This window comes from Brassica oleracea, chromosome C3 (genome assembly GCF_000695525.1).
Source record: "Brassica oleracea var. oleracea cultivar TO1000 chromosome C3, BOL, whole genome shotgun sequence".
Lineage (NCBI taxonomy): Eukaryota > Viridiplantae > Streptophyta > Magnoliopsida > Brassicales > Brassicaceae > Brassica > Brassica oleracea.
Window position 1 is genome coordinate 35,714,644 of NC_027750.1, and position 26,969 is coordinate 35,741,612.

The window sequence follows — 26,969 nt, forward strand, 5'->3', positions numbered from 1 at the left end:
TCCGTCGGAATGTCCGTCAGAATACCGCTGTTTTCTTGTAGTGTTCACCCGGGAGGGTATGTCCTGAGCCCGAAGGCCCAATACCCGCTTCGTGACATGGATGAGCAGTTCGCCTCCGGCTGGCGTCGAACCCGGAAGCATGACAATTGGCCCCCAAGGCTCTAACCAGTAGAGCTGACTCATCCCGTCAATGTCCGGGAAGTTGAGACGAGTGTTGTCTCCTCTGATCTTATGAGCAGCTTGATCGTAAGCTAATGCAGCTTCTTCCGCGGTTTTGAACGTACCGAGCCATAACCTGGTTCGGTGTTTAGGCAACCGGACCTCAGCAACCCATTTCCCCCATTGTCGTTGTCTAACGCCTCGGTATAGTTTAACCGGTCTCGTTACGTTGGTTTTCTTCATTGGGGTTGGTTTAGCGCCGCAGCCACGACGGCGAGCTTGGTTTTGTTGTCTGAGATGTAACTCTCTTTGAATTTCGAGGATTTGAGTGTCAGTGAGTGAGTTTAGCCCAATTGGCCCGGTTTGGTTATCAGGAGTTAATGGTACTGGTTCTGTTACCTTCATGAACGGTTCGACAGCTTTCATGAACTCTTCTGCGCAGCCATTCATGTTCAAAACTTTTCCATTTGTAGTTTTGTACAAAATAATAATAATTAATTTGGAGAAATAAAGATGAACTTCTGGAGAAAAAAGAGAAGCCCTACTGAGAGATAAAAAGTTGACTAAATAATATAAATAGAAAAAAACACACAAACGGATGCCAAAAAGAAAGAAAAGATTTTTTTGGTGTGTGTGTGTTGATAGTCGCCATACCTTTGGCTTATATATGTGTTCGTTTCGACCATAAGGGTTGTGTATTGTAGATACTAAACACAATTTTTAGTATACTAAACACAATTTGCTAAAAAAAAAAAATTTAATATCCCTTTAAACTAAAAAATGCATATATCTAAAGAAAATACATCGCATCAAAGGAGAATATTATCAAACAAACGTGTGAGTCGTTGACAATAGTTATGGCGACTCAGATTCGTTTATGTTTGTTTATGTTTTAAGCCAATTACCCCTTCTATATTAAAAAGCAAGAAAAAGTCAATTAACCAATGAAAAGTTTTTTTTAAAAAAATAATTAACCAATCTATCTATACTATTATTTGAAAAGTGAATTTGTTGATTTGCTATCTTCTCCATAATTTTAGTTAATTTGCTTGTCATCTTTTCCAAAATTTTAAGATATTTTGATGATTTGTCATCTTCTTTAATATTTTAGTTAATTTGTTTACTTGTCATATTTTCCATAATTATTAGATACGTCATTATTTTAATTAATATTATTATTTAAATTTTGATTTTGATATCTATATATTTATCATGATATTTAATATAACTAATAAACATTAAACTATTCAAACGATATATATACAATTATTTTTTAAAAATGTATATTTAATATATAATTATTATGATATTTAAAACATTTAATTAATAAATAGCGATAATATCATCGTTACTTTTATCTTATATTAATTTTATAATTTTAATGACTAATATTATAGCCAATTTCTCTGATTTTTATTGGAATTATTGATCAAATACAGATTATTAAATATATATATATATAAGTATACTAATATATTTGAATTAATCGGTTTCATTGGTTTATTCGGTTTTATTGCTTAATATATTGAACCATATTCATATACTGCACTTTTTTAAAATATTATCCATTTGGTTTATTCAGTAGTACCAAATCCAAACTATTTTCTCTATTTCGGTTTGGTTTGGTTTTAAATAGTTCGGTTTTACCATATTGAACACTTCTAAACTATCTTTATTTTGTTAATGTTTTATATTTGTGATTTTTATCATCTTTTCAGTACCACATGATTTCTTTTCAGTCAAAATACAATATATGTTAATTTCAATACAAATTTCGTAATTTAATTATTACTATAGAAAAGATTTTGACCTAAAATCTACATCTCATAAACGAAAATATGAAACAAAAGAGTATAATTTAATACATTGATTACCAATATGAATATTAAAATTTTATATTTTATAATAATTTAAATTTTTTTATCTGATTAAATTATTATTATTTTATAAAAATAAAAGTTAGAATTAAAATTTGTTAAATATATTAATCCGCACAAGGTGCGGGACATCAACTAGTACAACAAAGTTTACGGAGTTTTAGAGCATGCCTGTCGTATAAGATACTAATGAGATTATTTTATTATTTTATTTAAATATTTAATTTTTTTATATATAATTATTATTTATTTTTAAAACTACGTCATAAATAAATTAATATGTATATAGATAACTAATGAGTATATAACACTCAGTTTTTTTTTCATTTTAAATAAAAAAGCTATATATCCCTCTTAACTTAATTTCTTACTATTTATCGATACTCACTTCAATCTTAAAGCTAAAAATGATTTACTGTCAATTAGTTTCATTACTACAAGACTATTTGAATGAATGGTTAGAATATATCAAGTATTTTTATCTTTAATTTTTATTTATACTCATAAACATTACCACTACTTTTTTCAAATAAAAACATTACCACTAATGATTTACTTGGTTTTAAAAAGTACAACAAAAAATAAATAAATGGATTAGAATATTTATATTTTATTAAGTATCGTATATTAAGCTATAATAAAAAAATACGCACTTAATTTCTTACTATTTATTGATACTCACTTCAATCTTAAAGCTAAAAATGATTTACTGTCAATTAGTTTCATTACTACAAGACTATTTGAATGAATGGTTAGAATATATCAAGTATTTTTATCTTTAATTTTTATTTATACTCATAAACATTACCACTACTTTTTTCAAATAAAAACATTACCACTAATGATTTACTTGGTTTTAAAAAGTACAACAAAAAATAAATAAAGGATTAGAATATTTATATTTTATTAAGTATTGTATAGTAAGCTATAATAAAAAAAATACGCAAAAATATCATTTTCTCATTTAGTTTTTATAAACCAATCAGATATATAAAAGAAACAACCAATATCCACATCAATAAGCTCTGTGTATAACTTCGGCATATTAAATTTTAAATACATTTATTTTTTTTGGAAAAAGTGTAAAGCCGGAAATGGAACAAAATAGGAATAGAGTAGGAGCCAATCAGTTTTTAGAGTGAGAGCAAAGGAGCCTCGCAACTATTGGCTCTCACGTAGACGTGTGCAGACGATGTGTCCAAAGTTAGCCCATGATTAGGGCTTTTAAGATGGATTTCTTAGCTTCGGTTAAAAATCGTTTCTTAGCTTTTAATTAAAAAAAAGCTAAGAACCGTCTCTTAAATAAGAGATATAAGAGCTGGTTCTTCGAAAAATATTAAAAAAAAAATCAAATCATGAATTAAGAACTCTGAATTAAGAACTCCGGTTAATCATGCTCATAGAACTCTTAAGTGGATTTGACTTCAGGAAAAACGTGAATCTCTAGTGAATATTCTCTACTCTTTTTTCTGTTTCGCGTTTTTTTTAAAGATATTTTAATAGAAATCCAGTTAGATTTTGTAGTAATCTGAAGAAAGAAACAAGCGAATATCCCCTATTCTCAATGAATTTATTGCTATCCTAAGAGGCATGAATATGACAAGGGTTATTATGATTCAATGTACCTTAATAGATTCTCCGTACTAGTGGACTCAACACACCTCTTAACTTTACTTAATGACACTTTGAATCACCAAATTATTTAGGTTTGTCAAGGGGCATTTGAAGTTTTAAAAGGATGAGAAACCAAATGAAGACATGCTCAAGAGACAATGGGATCCAATATGGTAACAACAATTCTTAAAGAACAGACAAATTGCTAAGAGAAGCAAAGATTATCATAACTAACGAGTAACAAAGATGCAATAATCGGATGACAATAGAAGTTATGATACATACATGAGTTGCTTTCAAAGGTTACAGAGCCTTCCAAAGTTCAAACCAGTCTTAAAAACAACAACAGTACCTAAGTGTTGTTCTGCTGAGGTGTTTTCGTCGCTCTCTCCAGATCAATCTTGCAATTTTCTCTCAACTCTTTCATGGTTACGAAGCTATCCTGCTGCAGAATATAACATAAACAACGGACTTCAAATACACATAACCGAAACTAACCATTTCACAGTGAGAACACTTGTGAAGTTTTGTTCTGAAAAAATCTAACAGAAGCTCTAGAGGAACTTACAAGGTGGCTGCTTTCACGAGCCAAGATACCCTCCATGTTAAGAAAGAGAGATGTCCATTGACCCATGACATCAAACTCTACATTTGTGGAGTTATTGGAGTTTTCAGATCCATACACATCCGTTGCCCTTCCTTTACCATTCCTCCGGATCAAGCTACTAGCTTCTTTCTGGCTCTTCTTCAGTACTGCACTCAAACACAAACTCATCATGAAATTACCATTATAAATCAACTCTGAATTTTGGAGTGTAATGAGAACACTTACCCGATAATCGACCTTTGATATCCTGGTAGTGGAGATCTGACCAGATATATGCAGCTGAAACATTTCATTACATTCACAAACAAAGTAAATTATTGTTACTGAGAAACAAAGAGCAGGATTAACAAAAGCAACACTGAATAATCAGACAACCTTTGAGGCAAAAGGAACAAGAGCATGATTTAAGCTCATCATCAGCATCCATATTATTGTCAACAGCCGAACATCTGCTCATATTAAACGGTTTGATAGTCTCGGAACTAGCCAACAAACCCGTTCCTTCGGCAGCCACCGTCGCCAACCTATCATCACTCTCACAATTGCTGCTACTGAAGACAGTCATGGTTAAATCTTCACCGGCAACAGGATCAGTTTGACTTGAAAAGTCAGCAACGTTCGAGTCCTTGTCACACTCTCTCTGAGTAAGTTCCACCGCAGTATCCACAGCATTGGTTTCACCCTGAGATTCTTTCAAATCGAAATTCTCGGAATCAGCAGGTGAGTCACCAAAACTAATCTTGCCATCAGAAGAAGAACCGTCGTTTGTATCACTAGTCCTAGTACTCTCCTTGACCAAGTCGTCTACAACTAAACACAACCTCTTGGAAAACTTCACCCCAGAGCCTTCACGAGCAACGGTCTTACCAGAATCGTCCCCAGACTTCAAAAGAAAGTCACCCAGAATCGAGGAGATCCCTCTCTTGCTTGGTACATTAGTCATATCACACAAAGGGAGACGCGTTTCCTTGGACACTAAGCTGCAGCTATCTCCAGTCATCTTCACAACACACAAAAGAAGAAAACTTTTCATCTTCAATATCAAAATGTCACAAAACCCATATCCCAAAATCAAAATGAAACAATAATCTTTACCCCCAAAACAAAAACCCTAAAATTTGGAGATAACAATTAACACCACAATCAAGAAATTGAACAAAACCCTAATCGAAACCTTCAATTCGGAATCAGAAACTGACAGTACGCTACGAAATGAATCGATTCGTAAACTTGTAAGTAAGAACCCTAAAATCAACAGAGTTAGGGGTACTGACCAATGGATTAGTGGCATCTGTCGAAGTCTAAGGAATCGGAGAGATATAGGAGCTTGGGTGTCGGAGTCGGTGAGCTAGGGTTTTTGAGGTGTGGTTGATGCGGGAACCTGTGCGGATCTTCCGACCTTAAGAGATTTCTTTTGACCCGCGTTTCGAATTACGATTTTGGCGTCGGATTCGGGAGTCGCGCGCGGTCCCCCTCTTAATGGGCCTTACTTGCTTACTTAAAGCCCAATAAAATACTAGGCCCTGGTAACCTTATCTGACAGCGATGTAAGCATGTACATACATACATACATACGATGAGATCATCTATAGATAGATAAATATATCCTCGAAAGGCGCGCCAAACTTTTATCCACTCGTTAACGGACACGTCATCTTTGACTTTGAATCCACCTCACCTCCCTTGCCGTGAAAGCATTCACTTTATAAACCGCATGGTCGTTAGAAAATTCTTCATTTGATATTTTTCTTCCAATGGAATCGCGGCGAGGGAATCAAATGACGGAGGAGGAATCTGCGGCGAGGCGGATCCAGCGACTGTCGTCGCACATCTCTCCCGCGTTAACGGCGCCGTCGTCGTCGCAGGCACCTCTGGTGCAGACGGAGGTTTGTTCTTCGCGGACGAAGAAGGTGGACGTGAATAGCCAGGCGCTGTCTGTGTACATGAGGGGAAAACACATGGACGTGCAGGAGAAAGTGTACGAGTTCTACAATTCCCGCCCCGATTTGCAGACGCCGATCGAGATCTCGAAGGACGATCACCGGGAATTGTGTATGAGGCAGCTGCTCGGGCTCGTGAGAGAAGCTGGGGTGAGGCCGTTCAGGTACGTCGCGGATGATCCGGAGAAGTATTTCGCCATCATGGAAGCTGTTGGTAGCGTTGATATGTCGCTTGGGATCAAGCTCGGCGTTCAATACAGGTTACTTACTTTGAATTTGAATGAGGAATTGAATTTGGAGATATTGGAATTAGTATTGTTGTTGATGAACGTTTTTGATCTTTGTATCTATTAGTATTGATAAGAACTCAGCCGTTTGCATTGACTTTTTTTTTTTTTTTTTATACATGTATGTATAGTCTTTGGGGAGGATCTGTGATTAATTTGGGAACGAAGAAGCATAGAGACAAGTATTTCGATGGCATTGACAATCTCGACTACACTGGTTGCTTTGCTATGACTGAGCTCCACCATGGTGAGTGATTACACAGCCGGATCTGAGAGATTTAAGGGATTATAAACATTTTAATTAAAAAAAAACTCCAAAACTTTTGGAGCCGGTGCTAATATCTTATTGGGCTGTGCCTGTGCCTAGACCACGGCCTAAACATGATGTATCTGTGTGTGTCATTAGTTTACTAACCTTTGGTTTTGTGTTTGCCTCAAGGGTCTAACGTTCAAGGTCTCCAGACCACGGCCACGTTTGATCCCATCACAGACGAGTTCGTGATCGACACGCCTAATGATGGAGCCATCAAATGGTGGATTGGAAACGCTGCAGTTCACGGGAAGTTTGCAACTGTTTTCGCCAGGCTTATCCTTCCAACGCATGATACCAAAGGAGTCTCTGATATGGGTGTTCACGCCTTCATTGTTCCCATACGGGATATGAAAACTCACCAGACCCTCCCTGGTGTTGAGATTCAAGATTGTGGACATAAAGTTGGCCTGAATGGAGTTGATAACGGTGCGTTGAGGTTCCGTTCTGTGAGAATACCCCGTGACAACCTTCTCAATCGCTTTGGAGATGTGTCCCGTGACGGGAAGTATACAAGTAGCTTGCCAACAATCAACAAAAGATTTGGAGCAACGCTCGGTGAGCTTGTGGGTGGACGAGTTGGTCTTGCTTATGCTTCTGTTGGCGTTCTTAAAATATCCGCCACGATTGCTATCCGTTACTCGCTGTTGAGGCAACAGTTCGGTCCTCCAAAGCAACCTGAGGTCAGCATTCTTGATTACCAGTCTCAACAACACAAGCTCATGCCGATGTTGGCCTCCACCTATGCGTACCATTTCGCAACTGTGTACCTCGTGGAGAAATATTCAGAGATGAAGAGGACTCACGATGAGCAGTTGGTTGCTGATGTCCATGCGCTCTCTGCTGGGCTTAAATCTTATATAACGTCGTACACGGCCAAGTCGCTCTCGGTCTGTAGAGAAGCTTGTGGAGGACATGGTTACGCAGCTGTTAACCGGTTTGGGAGCTTGAGAAACGATCATGACATTTTCCAAACATTTGAAGGAGACAACACTGTGCTGCTGCAACAGGTAAGAAACTTTCCACCTTGTCCTGATTATGAACAACCATGTTTATAGTGTTTGGTTGTTTCTTATAGGTGGCAGCTGATTTGCTGAAGCGATACAAAGAGAAGTTCCAAGGTGGGACATTGACAGCTACATGGAGTTACTTGAGAGAGTCGATGAACGCTTACTTGTCTCAGCCAAATCCGGTTACAGCTCGTTGGGAAGGTGAAGATCATCTAAGAGATCCTAAGTTCCAACTAGATGCTTTCCGGGTGAGTTAGTGTTTACTCTATATATAATCTCTCTGACTCTCATTGGCTTCATCTTTATCAATCACTTCATCTCCACAGTATCGAACATCACGTCTCCTACAAAGTGTTGCAATGAGATTGACGAAACACACCAAGACACTTGGACCATTCGGCGCTTGGAACCGATGCTTGAATCATCTCTTGACACTCGCGGAGTCTCACATTGAATCAGTCATTCTCGCCAAGTTCGTTGAAGCTGTTCGAAAGTAAGTAACAAACACACACAAAAATCTCATCTAAAAACTCTTAACAACTCAAGTTTAATAAATCTCACATTAAATTAAGAAAAAAAACGTATGTTTCTTCAGATGTCCGGACCCAAGGGCAAAAGCTGGTCTGAAACTAGCATGTGATCTTTACGCATTGGACCACATATGGAAAGATATAGGAACGTACCGTAACGTGGATTATGTGGCGCCTAACAAAGCCAAGGTTTGCTTCTTGTTATATATAAAAACAATGATTTTTTCTCGATTAAATGGTTGGTTACAGCTGACCTTTATCTTTTTTTTGCAGGCGATTCATAAGTTGACGGAGTATTTGAGTTTCCAAGTAAGGAATGTGGCCAAGGAGCTAGTTGACGCTTTCGACCTACCTGATCATGTTACTCGAGCGCCAATTGCTATGCAGTCTGATGCGTATGCACAGTATACTCAAGTTGTTGGATTCTAAAAAAGGTAAAAGGAAAAAAAAAAGAAATATCAGATTGAATAATTTCCTTCGAGTCTTTTTGATACGAAGTGAAAATAACAATTTATACTACGTGTCGTCCCGTTTTGTTATTTGTTCTGTGTATTCTTTGCTATTTGTTTCCACAAGAGAATAATAAATCATTGAATTTGATTTTTCAATCGATAAGCTAAGTTCAGACTTATCTTGTAAAATATTCATAGGTCCTGATCACACACCTGATGTTTTAGTTTCGAAGACACTATCAAAAACATTATACCACACTGAATTTGTTAACATAGTCGTTCGTATTAGTCAAAGTATGAGTAAGAGATCCCAAGGAAGCATGTCCTTAACTATCAAGTTCTAAATTTCATATGAATAATTATGATAGGTGCATGCATTATATGCCACAACGTCAAACAGTTGGACGATGTTTGACACCGACTTTTATTGTAAAAGGGCGTGGGTAAAACGTGGTGATCGTAATGTAATAGAATGCAGAGGTCATAGAATCCCTAAAAATCCTTCACAAGCATCCAAACTGTCATCAAACCATCCTCTCATTTTCTTTTCTGTCAACAACTTACACTCCAGCTTTTAGTCTTCTTCATATGTGATCTATAATATTATTATTCAGTGGCAACAGCTACGTCTGAACTCTGAAGTATATCCACCACTATCTTTTCTTTAATAAAATACTGAGAACGTATATTATCAATTGTCGTATGACATTTGCTCATGCATAATGTAAATTTTATAACCCGCGCGATTTTAGGTTTCAAAGTGTTAATTCCCGAAGGTAACTCTTAACCACATAAACACACATTTCTCTTTATTTGAATATTCTAAAACGTTATTTTATTATATTGCTTCCTTAGGACACATGCAATCTTGTTCAGATAAGACCGGCAGATCTCGACACGACTCTCTCTCAACATGCACACCTCCTCCTTTACATATTATAATTCTTTTTGATTTCAAACTTTTATCCAACGTAACAAATTACGATATATGACACAAGGGTCACGACGTTGCATTACATGTAACATAACTGTAGGAAACTTATTTTGCTACGATACGACAACTGATATTTGTAAAGAATAATAAGAACATAAATTAAAATTCCAATACTAAAATATAAAAATAAAGAAAAATTGCAGAGTCGAGATAGTTAATTTTTTTTCTTAAATCTTTAAACGCCTCGTAGTATGACGGTTTCATGGCGTTCAGATTTCCAGGATACAACTGCAGCATTGTTTCTGTTTACTATCACCGAAAAACAGAATCTATCGACCCTATTTATGTGATGTACACTCTCAGACTCAAAAACTAAAAAATAAATTATTCAACTGGAAGGATCTTTTTTTGTTGTTGTTGATCGCGTATGAAATGAAATAATTATGTCTTTCTTATATAGCTCATAATCCATACGTTTTCTAACGTTCAACCATAAACATGGAGACTGAATTATTATCATAATAATTCTTTTGATTGTGCATAAATGTTTTAGGTTACAAAATCAAATTGACTTTGCACTAAACACCAGTAAATCACATCGCCATCATAATTATAGGAGATATTTTTATATTCTTATTTTGACTTTGTCAACAATAAAAAAATAACTTAGATCAAAAGATTAACCATTTGATCAATTGGTCAATTTACCAAATCCGAAGTCCAAAGCCTTAGCTGGATACAGATATCTTCTCTTCACAATATACTAAGTATATTAAGGCTTTGAGCTTTGTTGTAATTTCTCCATTTTAAATATAAAGGATTTGTCTCCTCATATTTTCAATGTGGGACATTTTACAAATGTCATTTTAAGATTTATAATCAACCCACTTTGAACTTCCATTTCTCATTCACACTAACTCTATTTTTAGCATATGAATACATTTTTCATAATGCTTAAAAAAAAGTTCCAACAATCCCCCACATGAATAGAAATGACTCTAGACACTAGACGACTCGACAGATTTGACTTCCTAGACAAGACTCGATCTAAGGACTTTTGAGAGTACAAACGAAAAATCCACAACATGATGAGTTGGTAGCAATTTTTCAGCCTTGAACCAGTCATTGTTAATAGCTATCGGATTTACTCGACCAGGAGGTGGCCATAATGTCTTGAACCTCCCGGGCTTTGGTGTAAACCTAGACAATAACTATAACACAGCTTCATTCTCCCACAGAACTAGGTTCTCTATTGTGGCCAACTCATTGAACCTATTTCTTGGGATCTCCAGTCAGTTAGGTAGAGTTACCGCCAAACCTCATCTTAATTCACAGGCTACCCATTCCTTTAGATGATATAACAACTTGATCTCATGATACACCTTTAATATAAGGATCCTAGGTTGTCATCATAATGAACATAATCTCTTGAGATTAGTCGAGATCAATTGTCTAATGATTTTTGTCATCTTTTATTCAAGATACAATTAACCATTATACACAAAACTCAGTGTATGACACTAGTTTTTTTTTTTTTTTTTAAATCATGTTGTGATAACTATCACTAAGTTCATATGACCTCTTGCCAACGACTTTATATGGTAATCAAAGCTTCCCCCACATTTCTTGAGATAACTCAAAAAACATGCACATTTATATATTTAACATCTCTTAAGAGTTTAGAAAGTTAATTTTGCAACTCCTTTAGATTTAAATAAATAAAAGCATTTTCGAAAATTATTACAATTTTCTTAAAAAATGTATTTCATTTTTAGAAATTCACATTTTTCAAACAACTATCTTCATAGTTCTCTTAAGTTGATTTATAAATCTAACTTGTATGTTTTGGATTTTTCCAAACACATAGTTTGCTCTCTTTTTTTTTGCAAATATACATATCATTACAAGATATTATTTGTGCCATCAAAACCCCCATCTTATATGGTTATTTTCAACCATATTGACTTTAGAAACTACAAAACACATGTCAGTTTCAGTCATATTGGCTTTAGAATTTTCATTTTTTTTCCATGGTCAATCCTTTTACAAATTGCATTTAAGCATTGACGAAATATAAATGTTTTTTTTTAATGAAATTTCAAATTTATTCATCCTTTATGGGAACTAACATTTACAAAGAATAAGAGTTTTAATAACTACTTTGCTAAACAATGTTTGACTAAGTATAAACTAAAATAAGGTAAAAAAGATAGAAGAGCTGCATGACTACATAGTGTGAGTGAACCACCGTCGGTCGCATAAGCCCCTCAAGCTTATGCCCTGCTTTGTACTTAAGCGATGAAATGCGATTCCTTATCGCTTTGTCTACTGTCTTGCCCATAGCTTCTGCTGTCATCCAACTAGTGTGGTGCCTCCGCGCATTCCGTTCCTTCCAGATATGATAAATAGTTGTTTGAAACAACATTTTGATAAGAATAGTATCCATTGACCCATCTCCATGTGGTCTAGTGTGAGCTGCCAGTCCGGATCAGTATGAGAACCCATGATGCGATTTGCCAGTCCATGCCAAACCGTATAAGAGTATGGGCATGCAAAGAACAAATGGTCCCTTGTCTCATCAACCTCGCCACACAACGTACAACCCTGTATCATCCCCCAAGACCGCATCCTATCACCAGTGGATAACCTATTCTTTACAGCAAGCCAAGTAATGAACGAGTACCGGGGCACCCCTTGCGTGAACCAAACAACCTTACTCCATCTCACTGGCCCCTTTTTCACTCAAATTTGGTCCCACGTCTTCTTGGAAGAGAAGTTCTCATGATAATCATCATCTCCAGCTTTCCATAAGACAACATCTCGTCCATACTGAGCATCAGGGACTGGTTCAAAGATTTTGACGCGTTGATATGGAGTCCTGACATCGCGGCAAAATCACTTATCACCTCCATTACACCTCTTAGTGAATCAACTGATCCATCAATGAACACTACTATATCATCTGCAAAGCTTAGATGTGTCAATTCTACTCCCTGACAGTGAGGATGATACTGAAACTCTCCTGCCACTGCTGCCTTATTGAGAAGCTTGGACAAAACATTACTAAGAATGACGTACAGATAGGGAGAAAGTGAGCACCCCTGTCTGATACCTCTAGCACTGGTAAAGAAGCCCTTCAGACTGCCATTAACTGAGATGGAAAATGCTGCAGTGGAGATGCATAGACCAATCCAATGCACAAATTAAAGCGGCAGACCCATAGCTTTTAACACAGAAGTTATAAGGGACCATTTGACTGTATCAAAAGCCTTGGAGATATCAAATTTGATAGCACTTCTTTGCATAGCAGCAGACTTATGATAGCCATTGACCAACTCTGAAGCTAGTAACACATTTTCAAGGAGCAGTCTACCGGTAATGAAGGCACTCTGATTAGGTTCAATGGCGTCCAGAAAAATAATTCGTAATCTGTTTGCAAGTACCTTGGAGATTACCATATACAGAAGGTTACAACAGGCAATGGGGCGGAAATCTTTCATTTTCTCAGCATTCTCAGTCTTCGGAATGAGAGAGAGTATTGTCGCATTGATACCAGACGGGAGGAACCCAAATAGGAAGAAGGACTGGATAGCTGTGATGAAGTCCTGTCCTATCACTTTCCAGGCTGCCACATAGAACTCTTTAGTAAACCCATCCGGTCCCGACACCTTGTCATTAGGCAGAGAAAGAAGCACCTCATAGATTTCCTGAGCAGTTACTAGAGAGACCAGAGAGGCTGAGGCAACTGGAGGACATCGGAAGGTCAAAAGATCCTGTAAAGAAGCAACAGAGATCTCCTCTGTTTGCTCTTGTGCCTGCAAGAATCGTTGGAAGTGAGCAACTGATTCTCTCTTAATGTCCCCTGGTGAAGTGAGAACTTCTCCTTGCTCTGTTACCAGTCGACGAATCGAGTTTCTGGCTGCTCTGATCTGAACCGAGCGATGAAAGAAACAAGTGTTCAAGTCTCCAGCCTGTAACCAACGAATACACGACTTTTGCCTATAGAACTTCTCTTCAATGCGAGCTAGTTTATGCCATTTATCAGAAGCTTCAGCCGTCTGTGCAAAATTCGCAGAGCTAGGATCCACCAGCACTCTATTCTGACATTCACATAACTCCTCGAACGCTTGCTTAGTTCTGTTGGTAATATCTCCATAGTGCGAGCGATTGATAGCTCTAAGGACCGGTTTGAGAAGTTTAAGTTTCCTATGAAAATCTGTCAGAGCTGTGCGGGAATGAAATAGTCGAGCTGAAGAGCTCCAAGATTCCTGGATAGATGGGATGAACTCCTCGTTATCTGCAAGAAAGTCGAAGTAACGAAAAGGCTTCCTCACTTCATCCTGAATTCCAGACAATTTGATCATCAGACATCGAGCATGATCTGACACACCTCCAGCATCCTGAATTCCAGACAATATAAATGTTTTGATCAGTATCAACAAACATTTTATTTCCTATGACAAATGATTTATATGTGGCAAACCTCTCCCAAACTTAATTTGGGGCGTCGACTCACAAAATCTGTTTCCATCCATACAACTTGATCTCGCAAAGATCAAAATGTTTTTTTTTTATATATAACTATGGTATCACCATACTTGAAAATTGAAGCTCTTGATCAAACACTTGATAATCAAATTATATAAGTAGTTCCAAGAAAATCTGAAACAAGAAATCAAAAAAGTTAGTCATTCTCATTCTTGATAATTAAAGCAAATAAATTGTCTTTAACCAATTCAAGCATTTACACATTTTTGACCATTGAAAGAAACGTTTTTTTTAAAAAAAAAAAACTATTTAACAACAAAAGTCAAGATACCAAAATAGAATCTCTAAAGTCTTAAACGTTAGATTGCTTGAAATGGAATCAAAAGAGTCAAAGCAGTAAAATATTTTGAACAAATAAATTATTTGTTCACAACTAAATGCAAAACAAATACACAAAAATAAATGCATTAAATATGCCACAAGAACAAACGCTCCACGCTTGCTAATATATGCATACTAATCATTTAACTCATATTTAAAATGCTACAAGAAACGCTTGACTCTAGCAATATATGCAAGATCAAACCCTTGAATTTTGATAAAAACCAGCTGTATAAGCATGGTTAAACCAGAAGTAAACCAAAATTAGATCATACAAGTCACACTTTTGTTTCAAAATAATTTTAAAAATCAAAGAGAAAGTGCAACACGACGGTTTCAACACTTCAATAGACAAATCAAATCAAATTGTTTTTTTTTTCCAGAAAATTTGTAACTAATGATCAGCGCTTGATGATAAAGAAGATTCAGAGAAAAGCAATAATGATTATAAAAGATCCCTGCACATGATCTATCTGAAAAGATCATAACAATTGCTTGTATTTTCCATCACCATGAATTCTCGAATTCATGTTTTTATGATAAAACAAGATCCGATTCCGGCTTCTTTAACCTGTTCTAAAAAATAAAAACTTTTAACAAATATCAGTATTGTTAGTGCAAAAGCATAAACAATATTTAAAGATTTAAGAGTGTAGGAACCTTATTTTACTACCATAGGACAACTGATATTTGTAAAGAATAATAAGAACATAAATTAAAATTTCAATACCGAAATATAAAAATAAAGAAGAATTGCAGAGTCGAGATAGTTAATTTCTTTCTTTAAATCTTTAAACGCCATGTAGTGTGACGGTTTCATGGCGCTCAGATTCCGAAGATACAACTGCAACATTATTTATGTTTACCATCACCGAAAAACAGAATCTATCGATTCTATTTATGTGATGTACTCTCACACTCAAAAACTAAAAAATAAATTATTCAAGTGGAAGGATCTTTTCTTGTTGTTGTTGATCGTGTATGAAATGAGATGATTATGTCTTTCTTATATAGCCCATAATTCATACGTTTTCTAACGTACAACCATAAACGTGGAGACCGAATTATTATCATAATAATTCTTTTAATTGTGCATAAATGTTTTAGGTTACAAAATCAAATTGACTTTGCACTAAATACCTTTAAATCACATCACCATTATAATAGGAGATATTTTTATATTTTTATTTTGACTTTGTCAACAATAAAAAAAAATAACTTAGATCAAAAGATTAACCATTTGATCAATTGGTCAATTTACCAAATCCGAAGTCCAAAACCTTAGTTCAGTGCGGATATCTGTTCTTCACAATATACTAAGTATATTAAAGCTTTGAGCTTTGTTGTGATTTCTCTATTTTAAATATAAAAAAAATTTCTTCTCATATTTTCAACGTGGGACATTTTACAAATGTCATTTTAAGAATTATAATCAACCCACTTTGAACTTCCATTTTTCATTCACACTAACTCTATTTTTAGCATATGAATACATTTTTCATAATGCTAAAAAAATAGTTCCAACAATAACCCCCGATAATACTAATCAACCACGTATAAAACCGAAACTCGAGCAATCGCAAGGGATCATTTTGTTTTTCAAACACATATATAGACTTATAATTATAAAACTATACAGTATACACTCCAAAAAATGGTGGAGGTCCAAGACATGGAACCACTTAGCCCAATCCAAGACGACGATGATTGCGAAGACGAACTTGACCGTGTCAATGAAGACATCAGCTACGACGATCTCAAGAAACGTATGTGGAAAGATCGAAACCTCATGTGTAAGCTCAAACAGCAGAAAAAAGATGACCATGATCTCTCTTATCCCTCGTCTTCCACGTCACCACCATCTTCTTCTCCCTCATCATCAGCTATCGTGCGCCGAGCAGAAGCCTCACGCCGCAAGAAAATGGCTAGATCTCAAGACTCGGTGCTGAAGTACATGATGAAGATCATGGAAGTCTGCAAAGCTCGAGGATTCGTCTACGGAATCGTACCGGAAAAAGGTAAACCGGTGACCGGTTCTTCCGACAGCTTAAGACGCTGGTGGAAAGAAAACGTTCAGTTCGACCAAACCGCTCCGACCGCCGTTGCCGACTACTTAACCTTAGCGGCAGCTCAGCTGATCTCATCAAGCGAGTCTCTGGATCCGAACTCGTACATCCACATGCTCCACGAGCTACAAGACACGACGCTGGGGTCCTTGCTATCGGCTCTGATGCAACACTGCGTGCCGCCGCAGCGGCGGTTTCCACTGGAAAAAGGTCTGGCTCCGCCGTGGTGGCCGGACGGGACGGAGTTATGGTGGGGAGAGCAAGGGGCGACTGCGTTCGAGCACGGTCCGCCGCCGTATAGGAAACCGCACGATCTAAGAAAAGCTTGGAAAGTGAGCGTTTTAGCGGCCGTGATCAAACACATGTCGCCCAACTTGGAGAGAGTGAGAAGGCTCGCGAGACAGTCAAAGTGTTTGCAAGATAAGATGATGGCTAAGGAGACTGATACTTGGTCTCGCGTGTTGAACCAAGAAGAAGCTCTTTTAAAACGACTCAAGATATCTGACGACGATGACGTGGACGAGGAGGATCAAGAACCGGCAAGAATCATTGCTCTTGATCAAGAACAGATGGGAAACAAGAGAAAAGGTAAATTTGTGGAGGAGGAGGGAGCAATGTTATCTAACGTATACACTTGTCAAAACTCGAGTTGTCCTTCAAGTGATGTGAGTTTAGGATTCGTCGATAAGAATCTGAGGACAGGACACGAGATGGAGTGTCTTTACGGGACACAAGAACCGATATATCAGAGTAGTGTTAGCTCGGATGGGTTAGTTCGGTCTATTACAACTAGTGACGATGATTATAGCGCGAGCTCGAAAGGAAAGGACACTATAGATTATCTGAATCAAGACGGTAACTGGCTAGACTATCTCTGGTTTGAGAGGCTACATGATTTTAGTTGCTCTGATCAAGCAACCGCGGTGGACTTAAACCAATTACCAGATCATTCTGACTCGAATCCGACCGTTAACGAGGAAGACTTCTCTTTATGGGACATGGGTTGTGAAGACAGAGATATTTATATGTCTCGAGATTGAAAAATGCACCAACTCGGAGTTGGCCTAGTGGTTTTGTTGAAGTTCGGCTCCCTAGATTCGATTCTTGTTGGGAGGGAATTAAACAATTGGCTCTTGTCCCTGGCCTCCGAGATTAGTCGGGTCTATAAGGTCTGGAAGACCCGGATCATAAGAAAAAAAAGAGATTGAAAAATGCTAGTTACAATGTATTAAAAAATGAGTTAAGAATAAACAGAGGAGAAACATTTTGTTGTTGTTTGTGTGTTACTCCAAAAGCTATACAAATCAAGAAATAATACTTTCTTTTAATCAATTTTGTTTGTTCAGAAAAAAGAATGGGTAACAAATCTTAGTCATAAAAACTATGTCTTTTAGGAGTGTCATCTTCAACCAATCTTGCAGCTGCACTAGAATAACCTTTCCTGAATCTACCTTTGTTCAGACTCTTCACATCAACCTCTACTGCAAAGATTGCACACACCGGTCTGTGATCTGAAAACCGTGACTCTCCTCGAATGTAAGAAAGCTGTTCTATTCCTTCTCCTCTCCACAGAATCCGATCACACCTGAAAACAATTGCACCATTCAGGACACACAGCACAAAACAAATGTGAAGTTAAAGGTTTTTAGATAAGTACCAAGCAGGAGTACGTCGTTTTTTCTTGGACTTGGTGGTTTCTCCGGCGTAAGCATCTGAGTTTTGAGTGTATTTATAGGTTGGTGCAAAGAAGATTTGACCTTCTTGAAATCCAGAGAAGACCCTTCCTGCTCCTCTTTCCATGTTAAGCTGAAGATTATTACAGCTCACATAAGTAAATAAACAGCAAAAATATTGTTTTAAAAATGATCATTTTATTAATACTAACAAACCTGGTCTTTCTCAAGAAGAGTGTCCCAATCATTGTCCTCTAGTAACACTCTCGTCTCTTCGTAGGTTAACGCAACTCTGTAATTCAAATCTCCAAGCCAAAGCACTCGGCTGCATCATTCCCAAACAAGAGTCTTTTAGCGGTTTATAGAAAGAAAAGGTTTATGGTCTTAAGTGGAAACATTACTCATGATCAACGATTCTTTCTGGTGCGCGACAACTAGGGCTTTTGGTGAGTTTAGGGAACTGAGTATGCTTCAGAATCTCAGCTACATCAGCGTTTCTTCTCATCTCATCGCCTTCTTTCTCACCAGAAGCCAAATGGCTACACACAAAGCAAAAGCTTGTTTGATGCAGTGACATGCTTATAGCTATACATCCCTGTAAAAAATCACAAAAAAGTTAACTTCTCATTGCTTGTATCACAGTCTATAGAAAAGGGTTTTGAGTTACTACCTTGTTTCCCAAGCGACCCATTATTCCTCTTCCAACAGAATCAAGCCTAAGATGAGATATATGTGGAATCAACTCTTTTCTAGCCCACACAGACAAAAACAAACCAACCATTTGTTTACTAGCAATCAACCTGTAACTCATTTGTCCAGGCATCATCATCGTCGTCGCCGCGGGAACAACATCATCAAACAAGAAATTCTCATGAACCCTAAAATTCTCAGGCTCCACATTATTGCTATCCGCAATAGGATCACTGTACCTTTTCGACCTCCTACCTTCCCAACCAACCGAAGAAGTATCGTTAACCACCGAACAATTACAAGTCTTCAAAAGACTTGAATCCACTCTATAGTTTCTGCTCAAGACTTTAAGATTAGGTCGTTGAAAGAAACTTAGACTGCTTGGTGTTCTCGACTCTTCGCTACAGCAACCACTACTACTACTACTACAAGAGGTTGTTGTTTTTGAGGCGGAGAAAGCTGCGTTTGAGTAAACAGAGTCTTGTTTCGGTTTGTTTAAAGCTTGGCTTATTAGAGCTAACCATTTAGCTGCAGGCTCGTTGTCTTCGACTACTAATACGTTCCCTGCACTTAGAGGAACAATCTCTTGAAACCTGAGAAACAAGAAAAAAAAACGTAAGAGTCAGTACATGTGATATGTAATAAAGATTAAAACTTTATCAAGACACATGAATCAAGATTCGTACCCGCAGATGTATAAATCTGCTGTGCCTTCAACGAGCAAGAAGTCTTCTAGGTTAAGGTCGTTGTTAGGTGTTCTCCCACCTACATTCCACGTAGCTAGAAACACCCTGAAACAAAGAAACAGAGGATTTGAATCTGAATCTGACATAAAATGAAATAATGAAACAGAGAGATTGGTTGAATGTCTAACCTAAGTTCACGAATCTCTGTTGTTGGTGCCATAGGCCTATCGAAACTTGATAGATTCAAGCCTTCAATTCCAGGGCTTGACTTTCTCTCTAATGAGTTTACCAAAGAAAAAAAAAAAAAAATCCTTTGACAAATGTATGGCTTTCGTAATCATGTGAGTAATGTCAAAATTTTCAGGGTAGGTTACCAAGAAAATAACATTAATCTCAACCACACATTGCAAAAACAAACTTAAACGATCAATGTACCAGAAAGAGTCTTCCATATCATTGGAGAAGTGTTGTCGAGAATCGATTTCTTTCGAGAAGCAAGTCGTCGCTCCAAATCTAACAAGCATGAAGAAGATCCATGAACCATTTTAGAAAAACCTAATAATAATAATAATAATCTATTGTGTTCCTTGAGATGTACGCAAAAATATGTTTTAAAGAAGAGTTGATAATACCATTGAAAATTTTATTGTTGTCTTCGTGATGATCATAACTTCCTCTGTTGTTCATATTATTAGATGCATCTTCTTCATGTTCTTGTTGTTTACCACATCTTCTTGATCCGAAAATCTTCGGAAGAATTGACTAATAACCAAAAAAATAATATTAATGGGTTTCACGTCGTGACATTTTCGAAGGGAATCAAAACTTAAAAAAAAAAAAAAAGGATTACGGTGGATAAAAAAACAATTGAAGGAGGATGAGAGGGAAAGAGAGAGGGAACCTTCTTCCTCTTCTCGCTTCGGTGGCTGTTCTCAGAGTCGCTATCTTTATTGGAACTCATTCAGCAATATCTTCTAATTAAAAAACAAAAAAAAAAACAAATTGGAAACAGAGGTTAGAAAACATTAATCTGCGTGTTTAAAACATTAAACTGCGTGTTTAGTAGATCTTGGAAATCGTGTGGAGAAGGACATTTTTTTTTTTTAGGGTTTGATTTTCCCACGACTATTTGAGTATTGACATGATCATATTATTTGTTTATATTTTAGATAGAGTTAATGTTTTTTTACTTTTTTTTTTTTGGGGGTAAAATGTGTTTCTTTTTACTTATTAATTAGTAGTAGTATTTTCTATATCGGTTTGAAAAGATCAGATTTTGGCGCCACCTCCTTCGGAGTGCTGGGGAGATTTTAATAACAGAGATATATATGTATGTATGATGTGTACTAGAATTTATAAATAGAAGGTGAATATATGAAAATATTTTCTACTATTTATATAATATAATATAGATATTTTCTCTTTTTTGTCAGAGATATTTTCGCGTAATATAGATATTTTCTCAAATATTACTTTTGGAAATGTGTTTTATTTTCCCATTGTCAGTAATCTCTTTGTGAATCAATAGTTTTTTCATTGTCAGGAATCTCTTTATTACATAAAGACTTTGTATGTTTCCATCAAAGTCAATAAAATCAAAGCCTTTGTCAAAAATTTTTTTTTAATAAAATCATGTTGATGTTTTAAAAAAAAAAATAGATATTTTCTCGAATCCTTCTTATCTTGATCACAGGAAATAAAAACTTACCAAGTGGGCTGGATGGGCCTCCCCTCCGCCAGTAACCCAAGTCGGTCTAAAGATAAAAGGACTTGACGAAAATACCCTTGAAGAATCCGTGAAACAACGAAGCGGCCATCCCTTCTTCTCCGAGAGAGTAACACTCTAAACCTCACTTGAATGGTGCCTCTCCTCCGTCAAACCGGCAACGGAAAATCTTCGGAAGGTCAGTGTGATCTAAGTATTGCTCTTTGCTTCCGATGATAAGCTACTGAGATTAATATATGTTCTGATGATCGGAGTTTATTGTTTCCGTCCTAATCGCATAGATATTAAGCGTTTCAGCTCTCTTTTCCGATGATTTTTTTAGGGTTTATGATGGTTTGCTTTGGTTTCTTGCAGATTTATACCTCAAAGCTTCGCTGATGAATTTCAACTCAGTTTTTCAATCTCTTACGGAGCTATTTCCACAGGTATAAAGCTCTAATCATCATCTCGATTCACTCGGTTTTGACTTGAACTTTATATGATTGTGGTGTGTTATTGACATTTTCACAAAAGACGTTTCAGTCCTTGTATTGTATATGCGACGGTTGATCAAAGTAATGTGATGAGCATCTTGCCTTGTGTGGGGTTTATTCATCTTTCGTATGTGAATGTGATGATACATTTTGTTTTTTTTTTTTTTGGTGGAGATTGATGCAAGGATATTAAGAACCGTTGCAAGGGAGCACCCAACGGATGCTGATGAAGCTGCGGCTGTTGTTATCTCGGAGGTTGTTCCTTTGTTTCCCCAAGAATGGGAAGATCATGTTCGGAAAAGGATACTCCATCATCTTCCTCTCTGCAAAGGTACTTTACTTTCTCTAACTCTCTTGACTATAATTATATACACATCCCAAGCTCGAGGTTACTTGCCTCTGATTGGATGGATTGTTGTTTGAAATGCAGTAGAGCCTGAAACGCAACATGACGACGACGCTCTGTCTCAGTGGCTTCATCCATCTCACCTTCCACAGAGTTACCTTGCTTTGCTCAACGAAGAAGAGGAAGAAAAAGCAACACCTGATTTAAAACCTCTCCTCGATTACGCTGTGAAGAAAGTGGTTCTTCCGAGTCGTGATGCAGCGACTGGTGCGCGACGAGAAGTCCGAACCATATACTCAGCCTCTAACAAAACTGCTTCTTCCGTGGTCAAACCTTCTATCCGTGTACAAAGCCAAACCAACAATGAACAACTCTCTGTAAGTGTCTCGATAACTTCTTTCTTTTGTTTTTTTTTTTATCATCTATTCCTAAAAGTTTGCATCTTCTTATATCAGGGAAGTAGCAGCAAGGTTCCTGTGGCTGGACGATCCCAACGCAAGGCGGCGTACCCATGGTCCAACTACTCTGAGGTCATCTAGTTTATCGCATTATTAAAGTAATGTCTGATCTGAAAAGCTCTCTCTCTTTTGAGGAGCTGACAACCGTTTGTTTTACCAGAAGCTGAGAAGTTGGAAAAAACGAAGCAGTGACTTCTCACAGCTCCATGGCCAATGCAAATATGTACCCTCTTGGCAATCTAACCAACGCAAGTGCAAAAGTTATACCACTGAGCGTGTACGTTCCCCCACATACGAAGCCAATATCATGATTTGTGATTCCAACTGTTGTTTGATGTTATATAAAACCATTTGTTCTCTGTTTTACCAGGAGCGCAAGCAGCGAATTGATGACAACATCAAGGCATTAGCGAAACTACTCCCGCATGAAGTCAAGGTATAATACTAAACATTGCTATAACAGTCTTCTTACACCAGGGCCTGCCACATATAACCCGTCCTGAATGGTGAGAGATTGAAACAAACTTAATTGATATTGTCTCTGACCTTGTAGGAAGATAGCTCTGAAGTGATACTGAATGAAATTGTTGATCATGTGAAGCTTCTTCAGCTAGAGATGAAGGTACTGTCTTGCTTCTCGTATCTTTTCGTTGTTCAGCTTATGTAGAGTAAATAGCTCTTGTGGGTTTCAGAAGGATGAAATGAAAATGAAAATGAAAACGAAAATGAAACTAATCCACACTCATAATGACCAAACCAAAATAATACAAATCTAAACTCAATAGTGTGATGGAAAACGAAATCCAAAACCAACAAAACTCTGAATCAAGATCTCAAGAAACTTGCTGATGTGACAAGTTGGAATTATTATGGATATATAGGAACTAAGTCTAAACAGGTTGGGAGGAGAACCAATTTCTCATCCAATGACGTTCATTGAGGTAAAATACAAGTGAACAACATTATATGAAGCAAACATATACTTGTATTTCTTTCAAAATGAATATGGTTGAGAGAATGCTTTTGGTTTGTTTGGTATAAAGGGATTTGGTCACTACATCCATCACGAGGAGATGATGACAAAGCCTCTGGAGGAAATGATGGAAGATCTGCTCGCAAATGATCCTGATGCTGCGGCTCGCTTGTTGGAGAGCAAAGGCCTTTACTTGATGCCTTTGTCCTCAGTCCAAGAATTGTGCTGAATCAAACACATAAAAGATAGTGGTTACGATAGTCTTACAAAGTTATTAGGACACTGGTTTGTTTGTTGAATCAATGGTAGTTTTGTCAACATACTAATTTCAGTACATGTTTAGGAACGTTTATATCATCGTTATTAGATCCCCCAGCAAATCAATAACTCATCTACATTTTATTTTCTCAAATCGAACAAGAACATAGCGTCATCTTTTAGTATTATGGTTGATCGAGCAATCTCACGTCTTATTATGATCTTTAACTAAACACATAATTAATGTTATTACTGGTTTGGTTTGGTTCGGTTTGTTGTTCAATTTGAGTTTATATAATGCAAGTTGAGATTTTATCGAAACTAAAAAGTAGTACGATGGGACGTGATCTGGACTTGAACCAAAGATTTTATGAAAATAAATATATAGATTAAAAATAATGAGATAGGGTGTTAATTTTTGGGAAAATTGCTTTTTTTTAAGAAAAAAATGATAACTATGTTCTTTTATACTAATATCTATTTTGTGCAATTTTTGTCTATATTACCCTTTAATATTTTTGAAAATAAATTTAATAAATAGTTTTACAAACAAACAAAAAATTGGAAAAATAGTAACTATTGATGAAATACCTATATGAACTTAGTGGTATTTTTTTCAGTTTTAAAAATGTTTAAATCATAACTTACAGATTATGTTCTAAATAAAGTAGAAATGACATTCTACGAAGTAGAAAACGAAATCCACTTTTTTCATTGAATCTACAATGTTTAGAATACGTGATCTACGTAAATAAGAGTATTCTAAAAATATTTAGAATACACATTCCGCGGTTAACCTAACGATCTAAAATCTTTAGAAATCAAAATCTACAAAATATAAATCTAAAACACGTAGAAACCGACTTCTACAGATTTACTGTAAATCTAAAACATGTAGAAATCAAAATCTACACATTACTATAATTCTAAAAACCTGTAGAAATCGAAATTAGCTGTATTCTACAGATAAGAAATTAGTTACTAAAAATATGGAAACAAAATATTTGGGAATGTTCACTTTCATACTTTGAAAAAATCGATTTAAACAAAAACGAAAAAACGTGGTAACTTTCTTCTCACGTTGTCTTCTATATTCCATTGATTGTTCACAAAATTTTCACAAAAATTTCACATTATTTCTACCAAATCAGTGTGAAATTGAGTGAGTTAGGGTTTATGAATTTGAGACTTTGATTTTATCCCCCTTTATTCGTGAAGGAGATGGGAAATTATGGGTTTCATCCCAAAGAAATCGATTTTAAAGAGTTGAAATCGTGTTTGGTCGGTTCAAATCAAGTGAGAATCAAACCGGATATAACCGACGAAAACCAGGAAACCGATTTGGAATACTTACCTGGGCACGGGATCGATCGGTCTATAATTCGAGATCGGTCGATCCGTATGAAATCGACCTTTGCCGATCGAGTGAAATGGACAAGGTCGATCAGTATATGCTCCGCGTTTTTTTGTTCTGCATAATGATCAGAACCGATCGATCCGTTCGACCTTGTAATTTCGGATCGATCGAACCCATTATTTATTATATTTAAAAATTACAATTTTAAGGGCATTATTGTCATTTTGATAATAATTAGCCTAATGGAACATAAAATATATGAGATTAATCTAAAGGGCATACTTATCATTTTTTTGTTCTAAAAAAAATAATTTTCTCATAATTTTTTAAAACAAATCATTGTAGATGGTTAATATGAAGTGGGTGTTGAAACAAACCATTGTAGATGGTTAATACGAAGTGAGTGTTGAATAAATGAGACGAAACAAAAAAAAAAAAAATCTGATGTGAAATTTTAAAAAGGGAAAAGTACAAGCCGTTTTCTTGCTTTCCGCCCAAAATCAATTTCTTTTTTTCTTTTATTTTTCTTTTGAAAAATACAGTCTTCAGAGTTATCTGGTTTCATTATGATGCATATTTGTTCTCCTTTATAAGAAACAAACAGCTAAATCCATTACAACGAATATGCTATAACTTTGTCACGAAGGTAAATATGATCAACTAGCAATTAAATAACAAACCTAATAAATTTTGCCTTTGTTTCTTCACGCTGAAGTCAGCAAAGCTGTTCACTACAATAAAACATAAGTTTTACGACGGCGGTTTTCCTCGTGAGTTCGTCGTAAAAGAGGGTTTACGAGGAAATTAGCGAGGAAACGGATTTCGTCGTTATACTTTCGTCGTAACGCATATTTTCTCGCTAATTCGTCGTAAAATAGCGAGGAAATCATTTCGTCGAAAAAACGAAAAAAACAATTCGTCGTAAAGACCACGTAGACAGTCCACGTAAGAATGTCGCTACTGTTTCTCGTAAACGACACATATATATCTCGAAAGTATTTCCTTGTAAAATTCACGTAATTACCTTGAATTTTTTTCCTCGTAATTTTCATGTAAATACTTTGAAAGTATTTGCTCGTAAAATACTCGTTTAACATTTCTCGTGATTTCTTCGTAAATGTTCAACGTAAATAAGTCGTAGATTAGCTACGAATCTACTTCGTTTTATTATTTAACAAATTTAAAAATATAATTAAGAAATATTTAAAATTATTTAATTTATTAATAAAATTAAAATTTAAAAAATAAATAAATACGCAAATAATTTATATATAAATAAGTTTTGAATTTATAATACAACCACGGAAAAAAAACTAAGAGTCGTGCATCGCCCGAAGGTATTCATCACTCCTTCTGTCTACATCCTCCTCGGCATGTGTGTTGTCGGATGGTCCCTCGCCTGAAATGGGATTTTGTCGTCGCATGTTCCTCAACATGGTCTCCCATTCCGGATTTGTGGCCGCTATAAAGTCCAAGAAGCCTTCGAGTCCACCCACACGAGCTGTGAACGCAGATTGCGTCGAGGCCAACTCGTTACTTAGCTGAGTGACTTCATCATCTCGTTTCTGACCATAAGACGATGTCGCTCTCGGAACATCGTTGACAGAACCAATCCCCAACGTCCGTCCCTTTTTTTTAGGGACAACCTTAAAAACAAAAAATAAATATTGTTAG

The 26,969-nt window shown here is 36.3% G+C and overlaps 6 protein-coding genes across 7 annotated transcripts in view; 3 read left to right on the plus strand and 3 right to left on the minus strand.

The window, feature by feature from the left end:
• The window catches only part of LOC106330493 (ethylene-responsive transcription factor ERF057-like), a 1,585-nt gene extending 295 nt beyond the window's left edge, over positions 1-1,290 (minus strand). The window contains exons 1-2 of the mRNA XM_013768948.1: positions 1,284-1,290; positions 132-617 (exon numbers count right to left, since the gene is read on the minus strand). Coding sequence (XP_013624402.1) covers positions 132-617; positions 1,284-1,290 — 493 coding nt within the window. The remainder of the gene's footprint in view (positions 1-131; positions 618-1,283) is intronic.
• Positions 1,291-4,002: 2,712 nt separating this feature from the next.
• On the minus strand, positions 4,003-5,257 carry LOC106334345. The gene is made up of 4 exons (XM_013772646.1): positions 4,633-5,257; positions 4,483-4,536; positions 4,219-4,403; positions 4,003-4,095 (listed from the first exon to the last, which is right to left on the minus strand). The coding sequence occupies exons 1-4, from the start codon at positions 5,255-5,257 to the stop codon at positions 4,003-4,005; spliced, it is 957 nt and encodes a 318-aa protein (XP_013628100.1).
• A 723-nt stretch (positions 5,258-5,980) lies between these two features.
• Positions 5,981-8,942, plus strand: LOC106336151 (acyl-coenzyme A oxidase 2, peroxisomal). The gene is made up of 7 exons (XM_013774896.1): positions 5,981-6,457; positions 6,616-6,731; positions 6,924-7,804; positions 7,873-8,052; positions 8,131-8,297; positions 8,400-8,523; positions 8,608-8,942. The coding sequence occupies exons 1-7, from the start codon at positions 6,012-6,014 to the stop codon at positions 8,761-8,763; spliced, it is 2,070 nt and encodes a 689-aa protein (XP_013630350.1). The 5' UTR covers positions 5,981-6,011; the 3' UTR covers positions 8,764-8,942.
• A 7,273-nt stretch (positions 8,943-16,215) lies between these two features.
• Positions 16,216-17,846, plus strand: LOC106329496 (ETHYLENE INSENSITIVE 3-like 5 protein). The gene has a single exon (XM_013768168.1). It carries the CDS (start codon positions 16,244-16,246, stop codon positions 17,693-17,695), a length of 1,452 nt encoding a protein of 483 aa, XP_013623622.1. The 5' UTR covers positions 16,216-16,243; the 3' UTR covers positions 17,696-17,846.
• Positions 17,847-17,869: 23 nt separating this feature from the next.
• On the minus strand, positions 17,870-20,818 carry LOC106329495 (type I inositol polyphosphate 5-phosphatase 5). Its single transcript, XM_013768167.1, has 10 exons — positions 20,606-20,818; positions 20,337-20,466; positions 20,140-20,217; positions 19,893-19,980; positions 19,705-19,809; positions 18,999-19,611; positions 18,730-18,923; positions 18,545-18,653; positions 18,313-18,461; positions 17,870-18,240 (listed from the first exon to the last, which is right to left on the minus strand). Exons 1-10 carry the CDS (start codon positions 20,663-20,665, stop codon positions 18,024-18,026), a joined length of 1,743 nt encoding a protein of 580 aa, XP_013623621.1. The 5' UTR covers positions 20,666-20,818; the 3' UTR covers positions 17,870-18,023.
• A 695-nt stretch (positions 20,819-21,513) lies between these two features.
• LOC106331805 lies at positions 21,514-24,161 on the plus strand. Of its 2 annotated transcripts, none has more exons than XM_013770218.1 (10): positions 21,514-21,608; positions 21,785-21,855; positions 22,078-22,234; positions 22,334-22,626; positions 22,705-22,779; positions 22,868-22,984; positions 23,078-23,143; positions 23,261-23,329; positions 23,589-23,648; positions 23,751-24,161. In XM_013770218.1, the coding sequence occupies exons 1-10, from the start codon at positions 21,563-21,565 to the stop codon at positions 23,907-23,909; spliced, it is 1,113 nt and encodes a 370-aa protein (XP_013625672.1). In that variant the 5' UTR covers positions 21,514-21,562; the 3' UTR covers positions 23,910-24,161. The 2 variants fall into 2 exon arrangements, with proteins under 2 accessions (XP_013625672.1, XP_013625673.1); XM_013770219.1 differs by having other exon boundaries at positions 22,337-22,626.
• The last annotated feature ends 2,808 nt before the right edge of the window (positions 24,162-26,969 follow it).